Source organism: Hyperoodon ampullatus (genome assembly GCF_949752795.1).
Source record: "Hyperoodon ampullatus genome assembly, chromosome: 8".
NCBI lineage: Eukaryota > Metazoa > Chordata > Mammalia > Artiodactyla > Ziphiidae > Hyperoodon > Hyperoodon ampullatus.
Window position 1 is genome coordinate 93105043 of NC_136921.1, and position 15808 is coordinate 93120850.

Genomic DNA, 15808 nt, shown 5'->3' on the forward strand with positions numbered 1-15808 from the left:
CGCCTAGAGCCCAAGCTCCGCAACAAGAGAAGCCACCGCAATGTGAAGCCCGCACACCTCAACAGGGAGTAGCCCCCGCTCGCTGCAACTAGAGAAGACCACACGCAGCAACGAAGACCCAATGCAGCCAAAAATAAATAATAAATTAATTAATTAATTAAAAAACAAGAAAAGAATACATTGCCTTGATATGGGCTGGCTTTAGGTTCCATAATTGTGGCATGTGCAATTGAAAATCAGGCTACAGACAGGGCCATCCTGACAGTAAATAATAAGACAGTTGGAGGTTCTTCCAGTTCTACCATCCAAAAATTCCATAAGACACTGTGCCCTGTCATACAGATTGACTTTGCTTCAGAGTTCACTTACAGTTAAGAATAATGTCAAAAATTTTCACCAGTGGAACTGTTTATTATGCTGGTGTAAAAAAAAGAGTCAGGAATAAAATTTCATATAAAGGTTTTTCCTTAGTGAAGAGCTGGGCATGGTTATTAATATAACTACCTTAATAATTGAGAAAGCCAAAAACATAATAAGGGAAAATAAATAGGAGAAGGTAATTAAGATATGTCCTAGGAACACAGCTACTTATTCAAGGACATGGTGCTTGAATGGGAGAAAAACTGTTCCTGTGATGACGTTTCAATATAAATTTTGAATTTAAAATTTGGACTGTGATTTAGGGCTATTTGAAAATGTATCTCAGGTTCTAATCCACCAACAGATATGTCTTATCTGTTAACATGTTGTTTTATCATTGAAATTCCTCTGAGGCTACTCTAGAATATTCTGTTACTGAGAACTTGGCTCAGAACACAGTGGTTCTTAGGAAATAGCTCATATAGAGTATACACTGATTATGTTAAAGGGCAAAAAACTAACAGCTACCTTATAAAAATAAACCAATAATGTGAATGCTGAAGATTTTGTGGTAGATTATGTTAAGGTAATGTTAGAGATTATTCCTTTAGAATATTGTTAACTTATAATGGAAGCATATTACTAGAATACAATAGGCATTATGACTGTGACCAAGCTATTAAAGTTTAAATACAAAATTCTCAATGGCCATTTAGGACTTAGCAGTGTTTTCCTGGACTGATGGCCAAAGGGGGGAAAAAAACCACAACTCATTTCTGAAATTTTCTCTTTTGATTTTCTATTCTAATAATGTGTTTTTGTTTGGTTGCAGAATGTTTAGCCTCCTAAAACTATACCAAAGTGAAGATGAAAGGCCTGAATTAAATTGATAATAGCTAGTTTGTTCTGATAGACTTAATTTAAACAAAACCTGCAAAATGTAGTAAAATGACTTTGTTTCACAGTTTATATTTCAGTTCTTTATAAAAAGAGACTTTTAATAATATACGAGCAAGTTCACAAAAGGTTGAAGTATTTTAGGTGGCTAAAGTAAAAGATTAAAATTCCTATGCCAAGAGAGACACAAAAAGCCCCAATAGAATTATAGTAAGGTGATCCTTTCTAACCTGAGAAAAAAGTTCCATGACAATAAGATAAATTGTGTGTGTGTGTGTATTTTAGTAAAAGAAATGTAACTCAGATTTTTAGAAGTCTACATTTTAATTTAAAATAGCATAGTTGTTATATACACTACTATAAATAAAATAGATAACTAATAATGACCTACTGTATAGCACAGGGAACTCTACTCAATACTCTGTAATGGCCTATATGGAAAAAGAATCTAAAAAAGAGTGGATATATGTATGTGTATAACAGATTCACTTTGCTGTACACCTGAAACTAACACAACATGGTAAATCAACTATACTCCAATAAAAATTTAAAAAAATAAATAAAATAGTACAGTTTTTACATTAGAAATAATGACTGATCTTTAATAAAAGCTCTTAATTTGAGCAAAAAATATTTAGTAGCAAAAGAATAATATCATTTGTCCTTAAGCAGCGTTCCTTTATTCAAATCATGATTTTATAGATCTAGAAAGGATTTTGAAGTCAACCAAGTCTCTGCCTTTAGACATGAAAGCAGTTAAACCACACTTAACTGGACAAATGTATATTTTTAAAAAGCAAACTTGAAGGTGGAGATGCCTCCATCACCCAGTTCAGTATTTAGAAGACCTCACGGTGAGGACAGTTTCCTCATATTAAAATTAATTCTCTTGCTGCAATTTGAACGTATGGCTGCTTTTTCTATCCTTCGTAACAAAGGAGATCAACTGGTCATTATTGTCAGTATAGCAGGCAGATTTTATCTCTCAGATGACTGTTAACTGAATCACCCTTCAATCACTTTGGCAGAATACTAGTTTTTTGTTTGTTTGTTTGTTTGTTTGAGAACAGTTGTTCAAAGGCATTTTCCTTCTAATACTTTAATCAACTTTGTGGCTCTTTGTTAAGCTGAATCCCTTTTAAATTACGTTCCTATAATTCTTAACAGCTTGATTTAAACTGAGAGCTTGATGCCACATTTGATACTCTTTCTAAAAATATTGAAAAAAAACTGACAGAGAACAATGAAATGCCCTGTGCTTTCTTTCCAACCCACGTTGGGCACTTTCTATGATTTTATTTCAATAATTAAAAATTAATGGTGAATTATAAAGATAATTTAGAGACACACATTGTCTTAGGGGGCAAAATACATAGCTCAATTTGGGTAAACCATATTTTGGGCCTATCTGAATAATCACTCTGGTTTTTACTTACGGGTGAAATTTGGGGTAACACCAGAAGCTAGTTATTCCCTAAAACTTCTTAAAGTATATTTGTTCATACATGTGGGTAATCACAGAGCCCTTCTTTCTTGCCAGCACCATCCATTGCACTTTAAATAGTCCACTTGCATTCCAGAATTGGCACAAAGCACTTGAGGGTTAAAAATAGCGTTGGAGAAATGCTTGAAGAGCAGATATCTGCCCAGAAGTTATCTCAACTACTTGATCAACTGCCTGAAATGGAATTTCCATCCTCTCCTCTTAATCTTCTTATATGCAGAACACTAGATAGCATGGAGAGAATTAGCCATAAAACTTAATCTGTACCCTCATTAGCACGCATTGAATCAGAAAGCCTTTTTGATCCTTCCTGTCTTTCGATGAATTAAACTATCACTGGTAGCTAATGAGTGTTTGCCTTTTCTTCAAAAACCTAAAACTTGATCATACTTAAAATGTTAATTTCCATTTCAATAAAAATATCATCAGGTTAAACCCAATAAAAATGAGAAGAATCTGCTTTACAATTTCAGCAGAAATCAGGCTTGAGTAGGGAAAAGAAAGGGAAAGGGAGATGAGGGGATGGACGTAGGAAAGCAAAGAACAAGGAACACACATGTGAAGATGAAAGAACTGAGGGAAAAGGAAGAGCAAGGCAAGGCAACCGCACTCCTGCTTCTTACCTTATCACTGGGCTCTAGTTTCTTCCCTTTGAGGTACCATTCCACTGGGATATCCTCATAAGACAGCTCGCAGTGGAAGGTGGCTGTTTCTCCTGCAGTCACTGTAACATCCTTTAGAGGCCTCAGAAGACCAATGACTCGTGCTTTGCGAGAGGAAGGAAAAAGCTTTGGGTGACTCATTTTGTAATTCCAGAAGGATAAATACAGAGTTAGTTATTAATCTCCATGGTTGCTTTCTTCAAGAAGGAAAGAGCCACAGGACTGCTCACTGTTCTCACTCCCATGTGGACGTGGCCCCTTGGTGCCCAGAAGGGGAGAGCTAGTGGCCTGAGAGTGGATATCTGTAGGGGCCCTTTCGTTCTGATATATAAGGTCAGCAAGAAATTAGTGCTGCATCTGTCTCTGTGCCGGGCGTCAAGTTCCTTTTGCTACGTAAGGTATGCGACTTCCAAAATAACCAAGCCTCTGATTGGGAGAAGACAAGGGCCGCTCAATGTCATAGCCTGTCCAACCCATAAACAATTTTGCACCTTCCAAAAATGTTAGCCTGAAATGAGTCTGAAATGCCCACACAGCAAAGTTTTTCTTTATGGTGCTATACTTGTACAGCCACTTGAAGGATTTCTTTAAGAGTCTTTAAGTGTTCTGAGTTAGATTCTTTTTCTATGAATATCTACTTTGAGTGAAAGAATTACAAAGTGGGAGATTCTGACTTAATTTTCTTTTGTTCAAATGGCAAGGTCAGTGAAATTTCCAAAACTTTAGAATCTGAACCACAGTTGTATGAGGATGACAAAAAGTAAACACAAGAAAGCCAGTTTCTATACTTTAATAATGTTTTCTAATTAATTGAATAAATACAATTAATTTCACTCACAACCATTTGCTGCAGAACTATACAATTTGTTTTCAGCATAAACACATAATACTTACGTTTTACTCGGAGGTGGGCACTAGATTTAACATTGGCAGCTTGGAAATCTACCCCACCGGTCTGGTCCAGGCGGCAGTTGTGCAAAATAAGGAAGTGCATTTTGCCTTCTTCCTTGATCTCACACTCCTGTACCCAAAGAAAGAAAAGGTTTCGTAGGAAGTCATCTTCTTTGGTATTTTTTTCTGAGGATATAATATCTTAATTAAAGGAATTTACAAATAACTGGTGAGGTGACTATATAATTTTGAGTTTTGTGAAAGAAAGCTAACAAATATTATTCATGAAGGCAATGTTTATTTTAGCCACATCATTTTGAACCAACTAGCAGCATTACAGAATATCTACAGCCTCATACCACTATGCTGGATCAAAAATAATGCAAGTGTACCTGTCCAAGCCCATTCATAGACCCTAATAGCTCTCTTTGGTTTGAGGTCTGGTAAAGAACCTGATATGTTTTAAATGCCCTGCACGCAGTCTGACTTTTCTCCTGTCCTTTTCTATTTCATACAGCTCCTCTACGTGTTGACAAGTTCAGAAATAGCCTTACAGGTGTTTGGAGTAGCGCCTCTCCCTTGAGTTTCCAGTTGGCGTGGATATCATCTTCCGAGATTTCGGTTTCAAAGCGGGCCGTCTCAGTCTCCATCACCTCCACGCTGTACAAGGGTCGCACCAGTTTAATTTCCCGATCTAGAAAAAGTGCAGGGTCAGCATGTGTCATTGGCCTCTGGCAGAAATAACTCCAACAGCTTCAAGAGTGAAACTCGTGAAAATGTCCTTACCCTCAATCTCAAGCTTCCCTGAGGTCTTATCTGTCCCACAGTCACAGGTGTACTGTCCAATATCTGATTTCAAGGCTTTCTTTAGGATTAGCATGCGCTTCCTGCCATCTGCCTTAATAACAGCATTTTTAGATGGCTTTATCTCCTGTCCATCTTTAAACCATTTCACCGGTGCATCTGCTTTGCTAATTTCACACTGTAGAATCACTTCATCTTTCTCTGTGCCAGTGTAATCTTGAAGCTTTCCTGTAAAGTATGGATCTCCCTCTGCAAGTAAAGTGAAAAAATTTTATTAACCACTTAAGGAGATGACAGTCTCTTGGAAAGTTTAAGGGGCAGCTCACAGAGGTCTGGGTATGTTTAGAAATTGCACCATGCTTCCACAAGCATGGTGCAATTTAACATGTTTATGTTCAAAAGTTCTCTAAAAGTTAGAAACAGAATCAATGCCTGGGATTTATCAAAATCTAATCCATCTATATTATTTTTGAAGTATTTTATTAACAGTAGTTTGAAAGATACAATGACATTTAGTTTCAAACTTAATTATGTGTTCCTTCATTATTCAGATGAATTTTTAATTTCTTAGCAAATCTCTTATGCCTCGTTTACCTGTAAGCTTTCAGATTCACATGATTAGTTTTTCTTATATCAATTGTTTGCCTTTGATAGTTTTTATATATGTTAGACTTTGTATATAATATGCCTAATATTAAGGGCCCAGGAGAAACAATGAGCTTTATTAATGTAAGTTCTGTGATTCCTAGGGACTTGAAAAACATTTTTCTGAAATAATTTTGATAAAGTGAGGGGAGAAGAAGTATTTATATTTCTATTTTAAACATGACAGGGCTCAGTAATTAATTGAGTTTTAATTCTGATTTGAACTGGCTATTTTGCGAGCCAGAGTCTATCCCTTTAAAATCCTCATATTTTTAGGTAAAAACATTTGAGAAACAAGCCTAATAATATATGTGATAGCTTCTTAAGGACAGGTGTTGCTTTCATGCAATGTATAACCCTTGAAAGAATTTTAGATAGTAGATACTCCACAAATTTCTGATGAATTGAATACAATAAATTGAAAAAAAAAAAGCACCTACCTAGCACAGTGAGTTTGGCTTCTGAACTTAACCCCATAGCTTCTACTTTAATTTGAGAGGTGTCATCAATAGAGAGGTGTTTGAATGTGATGGAATGCGTTTTCCCTTCATCATGCATTGAGACGAACTTGCTGGTATGCAGGCGCTGGTCGTTCTTGAACCAGCGAACATGAATGTTATCATGGGACAGCTCCACAGTAAACACAGCACTTTCCCTCTCTTTGGCTGTTACATCCTTGAGTGGGGTGAGGAATTTGAGTCGGATTCCTATCAAGAAAAAAAAAAAACCCTTATTAATTCCAGTCCTTAAAGGAAGATACATAAGAGCAAAAAAAAAAAAAAAGCAATTAAAGTTGGCCTATATGATAAAACTGTTTACCTTCAATGATCAGTTTGCCACTTGTGTGCTTATCTTCAGCTTCAAATATGTATTTTGCTTCATCTTCAAAAGCAGCAGATTTGATCACCAGCGAATGCCTAGTGCCATCCTTAAGAAGCTCAGTTTTGTCATCGCCTGTGATTTTCTGGGTTCCTTTCAGCCAACGGTATGTTTTGGGCTCCCTGGATACTTCACACTCAAACTTAGCCTCATCTTTCTCAAAGACTTTAACATCACTGAGAGGCGTGATGAAGATAAGTGGCAATTCTGAAAAAAGAAGAGGGTGTGAATGAAGCCAGAATATGATTCCATTCATCAATTCTGGGTCCCATAAGGAAGCCTGGCAAGGAAAATACAGAAGGGTGGCTGGCAGGTGGAGTGTACCTTTCACTTTCAGATTGGCTGCAGATTTAGCGTTGGCAGCTTGGAAGGAGACCTCGCCTGTCATATCCAGCTGGCAGTTATAAAGGACCAGAATATGCTTCTTCCCATCTTCAATGATTTCACAGTCCTGTTTGGAGTGAGGTTAGGGGGAAAGAGAAAGGAGAATATCATTTTCATCACTGGCTATTTCTACAAATAATCAAGAGATTTCATACCAGAAATGTATCATTTTTCACCAACAACCAAGCAAGCCCCCCGCCTGTGTGATCAGATCATTGTGACTTACAGGGGAAGCAGTTAAAGGCTCTCCTTTTAATTTCCACTGGCCATGGACATCTGGTTCAGAAAGTTCGATTTCAAAGCGAGCTGTTTCACCCACAAACACTTCTACTCCATACAGAGGTTTTTCCACTTTTATTAGTTGGGCTGAAATTATACAGACTTTTGTTTGAATGACTGAACAAATAAACTGCAGGTTCAGATGGGGTACATTTAAAAATTTTACGCAACTCACCCTCAACAGTGACATTTGCTTTTGTCTTGTCTGTGCCACAGTCACACATGTATTCGCCTTTGTCTTTCAGTTTTGCCTTTTTGATTTTTAAGATGCGGTGCAGGCCATCTGCCTTGATAGAGTATTGGGGTGAAGGTACAATCTCTTCCCCGTCTTTAAACCATTTCACTGGCACATCTTTGCTCACTTCACACTTCAGAATAATCTCATCCTTCTCGACTCCAGTCTTATCATGTAATTTCATAGTGAAGTAGGGATCGGCCTCTGTGAAAGACATTCAGCAGATAATCAGAAGAACGTGAAAATGAAAGGTAATTAAAGAGTTACAGGTTGCAAAATGTTTATTACCCACTCCCACCACCCAAAAACTGGCTCTCTGGTTATAATTGGTCACATATACCTAAGACCTTCAGATTTGCTGTGGAGCTCAGGTCCTTAACCTGAGCTTTGATCTGGGATATATCATCCAGTGTCACTTCTCTCATTTCCAGCTTGTGAAGCTTGCCCTCCGATGAAATGAGTACAGTTCTGCTTGTGTGGAGTTTGGCATCATTTTTGAACCAGACTACGTGCATTTTTTCATGAGAAAGTTCACAGACAAAAGTTGCTGTTTCACCTTCTTTCACTGTTTGATCTTCAAGAGGTGATATGAATTTCAATCTTATACCTGCAATGCAAGGTAATATGCTCAGAAATACAATTTAGTTCAGAAATATTCCACTCTAATCTGTCTGGTAGACAGAATCTGTTTCACATGGCATTTATTGACTCACCTTTTCAAATGGAGCTATCCTCCATTAAAAAAAAATTAAGGGGGTTGTTTTGATGGCAATGTGAAAATAAAGTCATGGGGCCGATGGTCACTTACAGCTGTTAGAACTTGGTGTTCTGTCTTTAAAGTCAGATATTCATGTGCCTAACTATAGGATGTTAGAGGCAGATCTCACCAGCTCTCACCTGTAACAAATAATCTTGCTGAGGTCTTCTTGCCCTCCACTTCAGCGGTATAGACCCCTTCATCATCAAACTGAGAATTATTGATGACAAGAATGTGTTTCTTTCCATCAGTAATGATATCAAACTTGTCAGATGACTTGATTATATCAGGTCCTTTAGACCATATAGCATTTGCCTCTCGAGTGAGGACACATTCAAATCGAGCCTGTCGCTTTTCTGGGACCGTGACATCCTTCAGGGGCACGACAAAGTCAAGTTCGATTTCTGAAAATCAAACATTAAGAATGAGGTTTTTCAGAATGCAGAGGACTATAAGATGAAGTTGAGCACACTCCACGAGTTCTAAAGGCCAATACCTTTTACTGTCAGAATGGCAGTCGTGACTGCATTAAGTGCCTGGTAAAGAACTTCACCCGCCTGGTCCAGTTTGACTTTGTGCAAAGTCAAGAAGCGTTTTCCACCATCTGCCTTGATTTCACACGTCTGAAAAATGAGTTTTAGTTAGCATTTGAATGAGATAGAATGTTTCAGATACAGATTTCTACAGAGTCATAAAAATAACTGTAATACTACTAATAATAAAAATAAGGAAAAGTGTTTTGTCATAAAATTTTTAAAAAATTGCCGAGCTGTCCACAAATAATGCATCAAATTTCTTCCCCTCTTTGAGACTTCAGAAGCTGGAAGTAACTCCATCATTACTGAACCAAATCTGAATGTCAAACATGATTACAGAATGTAGTTATTTTATATGACTAACAACTTATTTTTTTTAATTGATGTATAGTTGATTTACAATGTTGTGTTAGTTTCTGCTGTACAGCAAAGTGATTCAGTTATACATATGTATACATTTTTTAATGTTCTTTTCCATTCTGGTTTATCACAGGATATTGAATATAGTTCCCTGTGCTATACAGTAGGACCTTGTTGTTTAACCATTCTATATGTAATAGTTTGTATCTGCTAACGCCAAACTCCCAATCCATCCCTCCCCAATCTTGCCTCCCCCTTGGCAAGTCTGTTCTCTATGTCTGCAAGTCTGTTTCTGTTTTGTAGATAGGTTCATTTGTGTATATGACTAACAACTTAAAATTAGAAATTACTCACAGGTGAGGGCCTTAGAAGTTCTCCCTTCAGTTTCCACTCTCCGGGAATGTCTGCCTCTGAGATTTCTGCATCAAAGCTTGCACTTTCTTTCTCATAAATGGTAACATCCTCTATCGGTTTAAGCAATTCAACTTCACGATCTGTATTGGTAAAGGATGAAATACCATAAGGCTTTCAACAACCTAAAGATGCTTTTGTTTGTGTGTGTGTGTGTGTGTGTGTGTGTACATTGTTTTGCCTCAGGCTCATATACAAAACTTATCTTTGAGAATAAAAGGTAAGATTTTTATACCTCCAAGTGTCAGCTTTGCAGGGTATCTTTTCCCTTCAACTTCCACTGCATATTCATCAATATCTTCTGGCATAGCATTCTTAATCTTGAGGTGTATAAGATTTCCATCTCTTACTATCTCAGTCTTATCAGTTGGTTCCAAGGGGATTTCATCATATCCTTTGAACCACTTAATGTTTGGAGTATCCTTTGCTATGACACAGGTGAAAACAGCTGTCCCCTTGGGTTTCACATGCTGATCTCGGATGGGTTTCACCAGCCAGTCTCTAATGACTTCTGTATGACAGTGAGGTCAGAAAGATAATTATGATCTGAACAAGTAATATAAATAACTTCCTTAGTAAATTTCAGAAATCAGAAAAAATTCTCAAAACTGAACATGATTAATCTGCTATGATTTGATATTCCCCCTCTTAGATAAGGTATATGACTACTGATATCCTGATACTGGGAAATAAAATTCTCTCTTCTCTTTTCTTAATATAATAATAAGTAGAACTAAATTTTCCAGCAAAGTACTAACCTACTACTTTCACGCAGGACGAGCACTCCAGGTTGTTGGCATTTTCCACGGTCACTGTGTACGTCCCTGCATCGTAGTCATCTGCATCACTGATGGTCAGGGCCCGCATCAAGCCAATGATGCTGGGCACAATTTTCCCGGGTTTCTCCACCACAATCTTGCCATCTTTCCTCCAGACCACATCACGTTCTTTATTTAACTCGCAGCTCAAGTACAATGGCTGTCCTTTGACCACTGTGACTTCCTCTTCAAGCGTTTTTACAAAACGCACAGGAAGTTCTGTGGAGAATTGTGGTATTAAGAATCTGCAGAGACTTTTCAATACGTACAATATTTTCAATGAAATAAAACTTGGAAACAAGAGGTTTTGTCTAAAATGACAGTAAAAGTTGCTATTGAGGTTTACTGTGTTAAAGTTTAATACAGACTGTATTCATAAGACTGGAAATTACCTTCAACAATCAGTTTCGCAGTGGAGGTCTTTTCCTTATTTCCCAGACGTAAAACACAGGTGTATTCGCCAGCATCAGAAAGATGAACGTCAATGATATGCAGCTTTCTGTCTTTCCCATCAGCAATGAATCTGTGCTTTGGGCTCTCACGGATATTGCTACCATCTTTCATCCAGCTTGTAACTGCAGTGGAGGGGGAGACTAAACACTCAAAGATTGCAGAAGAGCCAACTGACTCTGCTTCCGTCAAGACAATGTCTTTGATTTCTTTCACAAACTTCAGTGGCACGGCCTTCAGCTGGTAGGTGAACGGAGCTTCGGCAGGCGGTTTCTCTCCACCACTTCCTGGTCTTAACTTTTTCCTTTCAGCTTCTATTGGTGAAGGAGTCTTTTTGGCTACACCTAATTCAAAATAAAATTAAAAGTTGAATTGGCATTTCCATAAGGGTCAGAAAGTGCATATCTGGCTGTCTGCTGGATGAAACCAGTGATAGAGTGACCAGAAGACAAGAAGAGAAAATTAAAGACTAGGCAACTGAAAGGTCAATTGAAGTTATCCTGCTTTCTTTCAGAAAGAAATGAGGTGGCATAAGGAATCCATGAATAATAAACGCTCTTCATTTTCTCAAGTTTTAAAGCCAAATATATAATGTCCAGATTAGTGTCTAAGTATTTTATCTGTCATGTATAAATATCATGTATATGAAGAATGAAACTAGGAACTTATAGGGTTTATTATGCTAAAGTATATATTTTATATATGTATTACCCACTTGAATAATATTAGAGGTATATTAGTTGCAATATCAGAAGACATACTAGTTTTTGCAGAATCAATTAGAAGTCTTAAAGATTAATGTAAATTTTGAATTTTTCCCCCCTCGTACAGAAAGTTTCCCTTGAATGTAAAGTTTCCCAGAGTGAAAGGTTACAATTCAGGTACAGGGAAATGAATCTTACCTTTCATGGGAACTTTTGGCTTGGCAGCCTCCTCTTTCGGTGCTTTGGCTTTTGAAATAAAAATAAAACTCAGCATTTAAACAATTTTCAGACTTATTTCATGCTTAGTAGTAAACCACATGGGATGAGTCATGCTCTTTATTATAAATATTAATGCATAAAGAAAAAATTGGATTTATATGACTTCCATGGAGAATATTTGGATATTTCCAAGAAGGCATATTCTGAGAGTGATGTGACCAAGCTAAATTGCCAATGTTTTTAGGATTAAAAAATTACTTTCAGCAAGTAATTCTCCCATTTCTGGAAGGCTTACTCTTTCCTTGTGAAAAAGAGTTTTATTCTTGCCGAGCTATGTAAAGTATTTTATATGTTTATGTATGTGCTGGTTATGTGAACCAAGGAAATACGTTTTTGTCAACAAGGAATCAATGTAGGCAAAAGGGAAATGACCCAGAAGTTACTAAAGGGCTTTCTTTATTAAGTTGGGCAGATAAATCCGGAGAAGACTAAGGAAAAAGAAAGGGTCTATGTTCTACAAATGCACGGATTCCTTTGAAGATTTACCTTAATTAGACAATGAACTAAGGCAGAACCAAGACAGTTCCTACACTTAGAGTTTAATTCAGTTCACTCAGGGGCAGTATAAACTGTAGAATCAATTCCCTAGTGTCAGGCCCTGGGGATGTGAGAAAAGCTGTATTTTTACACATACTTAATTATCTCAATGGCAGTTATCGTCTTTTTCTGAACTAATAAAAGTTATCACATAGAAATCATAAAAGCTTAAAAGAATAATGCCCAAACCACAAATATCAGTGACAAAATATGTTAATATAAATATTAAAATTAAACTACAGCCAGAAGAACATAGTATATTGTCTCATGTTATTAAACACAATAAAAACTCAAATATTTCTATAGTGCTTACTATGTACCAAGCACTGTGCTAAGTGTTTTGCATATATTTAATCCTCACAATAATCCTAGTAGGTGGTTATAGTTATTATTCTGATTTTACAGACTAGGAAATTAAAATTTAAAGAGATGGGGCTTCCCTGGTGGCGCAGTGGTTGAGAGTCCACCTGCCGATGCAGGGGACGCGGGTTCGTGCCATGGTCCGGGAGGATCCCACATGCCGCGGTGCGGCTGGGCCCGTGAGCCATGGCCGCTGAGCCTGCGCGTCTGGAGCCTGTGCTCCGCGGCGGGAGGGGCCACAGCGGTGAGAGGCCCGCGTACCGCCAAAAAAAAAATAAATAAATAAATAAAATTTAAAGAGATGAAGGAAGTAGCCAAAGATCAAATAGTTAGGACGTGTATTTATCAATGATCAATACATGTCAAATCATTTTTGGTTTTGAGATTATCACCTAAGTGATGAACTACTAATAGTTCATGTACAACTAATAAGTATTTTGTTTGTACCTGAGATAGCTGTACTACTGAGTTAGTACATTTAAGAAAATTATTATTGATCTAAATTCTTATATAGATTTAAAGGCTGAACTATGCAGTCCTTTTTTTTTTTTCCTGTTCATTGTGGTAAAATATACCTAACATAAAACTTGCCATTTTAACCATAAAATTTTACCATTTTAACCATTTTTAATGCAACTTAATTCAGTTGCATTAAGTACATTCACAGTATTATGCAACTATCAACACTATCTATTTCCAGAGCTTTTTCATTATCTCAAAATGCAATCTTTTTAAAAAATGAGAAATGATTCCTGCAGGGCACATGGGAAATTTGATCTCCATGGGATTCCTATATGTATGTCCTTAGAGAGTATCTGTACATCTTAATTTTCATCAGCACTGAACATATTCATTACTTAATCTCAAAAGCATATAAAGAAATGGTGTTTTGCAGGAATGTACATTCCAATTGAAACACAATAGGCAGCCATGGGTGAGAGATTAGGTTGCTATAGAGTAGCAGATGAAGAAAATTTAATTGAGAATTTATATAAGCTCCCACAATTGAAATGATGCCTATGTTTCAACAAAAAGAGAGCTTGATTTTTAATGAGTTTTTATTAGGCCATCAAAACAAGCAAAAAGAAAACCACAGAATAAGTACCTGCTTTCTCTCCAACGACTGGCACCGTCACTGGGGCAGCGATAGGGGCTGGTGTGGGCTCCAAAGGAGGTGCTTTGATTATTTTCACTTCTGTAGAAAGATGTCAATTGCATTAATGTATCCTTTGTCACTTCCTAAAACATCATTTGGTGGCCTATTTGCCTTCTCTGATGTAACTTTAAAATCTCCTAATAACTGGTTTTTCAGAGAACAATATATTCTAACTATAATAAAATCCATATACAATATAATAATATATTTGAATATATGTAACATATGATATTAAATAAAATATAGCAATATAATCTAATAATACATTGGGACATTAGAAATCATTTGATGCATGCGGACTTTACTCCCTTTTTCTTATTAGCTACACATTAATTGTGTGAAACATGAAGGAATATGCTGTCGACATTGAGGATAAGCTTGCTTACCTGGTTCAGGCTTTGGTTTTGGTTCAGGTGCAGGGAGAGGTATTGCTGGCTTAATTTCAGGCACTAAAACAATTCACAGTAATAAGCAGATTATCACAGTATTTTTGAAGTTTTTCACAAAGTCAAACCAAAATTGGGCATGTTTAACATATCTTGGAAGGTATTAGAATTTGTACACATATAGTCACCAAGTCAAATGCTCACTCCAAATTTATTTTGTATTTTAAACAAAATACATAGAAAATATAGTAAGGCAGCTTTACTGGTTCTAATGTTGTTTTTCATCTCATTGCCCATAAATACAATTGTTTTAGTTTTTAAAACTTAGTAATTTATTTAACAAATGGGTGGACATGAGAGTGAAATGGTAAAGAAAATTAAGCCGGATGAGATGAGCAGATCAAGGTCATGTGTTCAAATCTTAATGCCAGTGTAATGATATTTTAATTGATGCATATTTGTGTTTTTAGAGACAACTAAGAAAATGCCAGGAAGTTTGTACCTTTTGCTGGTTCAGGAACTTTCCTTTCCCTTTTGGTCACAGTAGCTGGAGGTGCTTCAACCTCTTCAACAGCTTTTGGAGGTGGTTCTGGCACTTTAAGATAATAAGATGATTTTCTAGCGTTATTTTAGGATTTGAATCCTTCGAAATCAACTGATCTGAAATAATCAGATCAAACTTTTTTCAAAAGCTCTATTGATGGCTTAAAAAAACCCTTATATTCTATCAATTAATTTCTATTTTCTCTTCTTGATTCTGCTTCCACTTATTTTTCTTTCTTTTATTTCACCTATACTTGCCTCCCAACTCCATTATCTCTCCCTTTCCAAATCACTTCGAAATAGTTCCAAATATACTCTTTGTGACTAGGCGAATGATAAAAATCAGCCCACTTAAAAGCACCCAAATTTTATGAAACATTTCTGACACCCTCCCATGAAGTTATTTTGCAGCCAACTTGATTATTTCACAACTGTTTCTACTGGAAAACTTAAGTGGCAAAATAATAATAATAATAATAATAATAATAATAATGAAGTGCAGGGAAATGCATGAATGTATTTGAGTACTATAAAAATATTTAAACAGAAAGCAGACAATGGAAAACATAGACTATGTGACAGATGAAATATGAAGCTACATTTATATTTAACTCCATTTATGTTTACAAGATAAACTTTTTGTTAAATGTCCATTTTGTTAAAAGATAATTTCACAAATTGTTACTGAGATTCCTACCTGCAGGTTTTTTAATTTTTTCTACTTCTTTACGTTCTTCTTTAGGTTCTTCTTCTTCAGGTCTCTTTCTTAGAACTTAAAAGACAAAAATATTTATATGTAAACCAAGACAAACAAATGAAGATGTTGAATAAATTTGACAAATGCAAATAATGTACAAAGAAAGGAAAGTGAAAAGCATGCAAGCTAGTGCACCGGGAAACTTGGTATTTACACTAAAAATGCTTTAAAAAAAATCAAAGGTTGTTACGTTAATTAAAACAACACTCAGAGT

At 36.3% G+C, this 15808-nt stretch overlaps 1 protein-coding gene across 3 annotated transcripts in view; it reads right to left on the reverse strand.

Annotated features, from left to right (window-relative positions):
- Nucleotides 1-15808, reverse strand: part of TTN (titin) — a gene marked incomplete at both ends in the record, with an annotated part of 282756 nt that overhangs the window by 101582 nt on the left and 165366 nt on the right. For all 3 annotated transcript variants that reach the window (XM_079710139.1, XM_079710137.1, XM_079710138.1), the window contains 21 exons: nucleotides 3385-3527; nucleotides 4318-4444; nucleotides 4869-5008; nucleotides 5101-5367; nucleotides 6204-6470; nucleotides 6583-6849; nucleotides 6967-7093; nucleotides 7253-7392; nucleotides 7481-7744; nucleotides 7881-8147; nucleotides 8438-8701; nucleotides 8794-8920; nucleotides 9548-9687; nucleotides 9840-10115; nucleotides 10363-10641; nucleotides 10815-11216; nucleotides 11775-11822; nucleotides 13858-13947; nucleotides 14295-14357; nucleotides 14797-14889; nucleotides 15535-15609. In XM_079710139.1, coding sequence (XP_079566265.1) covers nucleotides 3385-3527; nucleotides 4318-4444; nucleotides 4869-5008; nucleotides 5101-5367; nucleotides 6204-6470; nucleotides 6583-6849; nucleotides 6967-7093; nucleotides 7253-7392; nucleotides 7481-7744; nucleotides 7881-8147; nucleotides 8438-8701; nucleotides 8794-8920; nucleotides 9548-9687; nucleotides 9840-10115; nucleotides 10363-10641; nucleotides 10815-11216; nucleotides 11775-11822; nucleotides 13858-13947; nucleotides 14295-14357; nucleotides 14797-14889; nucleotides 15535-15609 — 3866 coding nt within the window. The remainder of the gene's footprint in view (nucleotides 1-3384; nucleotides 3528-4317; nucleotides 4445-4868; nucleotides 5009-5100; nucleotides 5368-6203; nucleotides 6471-6582; nucleotides 6850-6966; nucleotides 7094-7252; nucleotides 7393-7480; nucleotides 7745-7880; nucleotides 8148-8437; nucleotides 8702-8793; nucleotides 8921-9547; nucleotides 9688-9839; nucleotides 10116-10362; nucleotides 10642-10814; nucleotides 11217-11774; nucleotides 11823-13857; nucleotides 13948-14294; nucleotides 14358-14796; nucleotides 14890-15534; nucleotides 15610-15808) is intronic.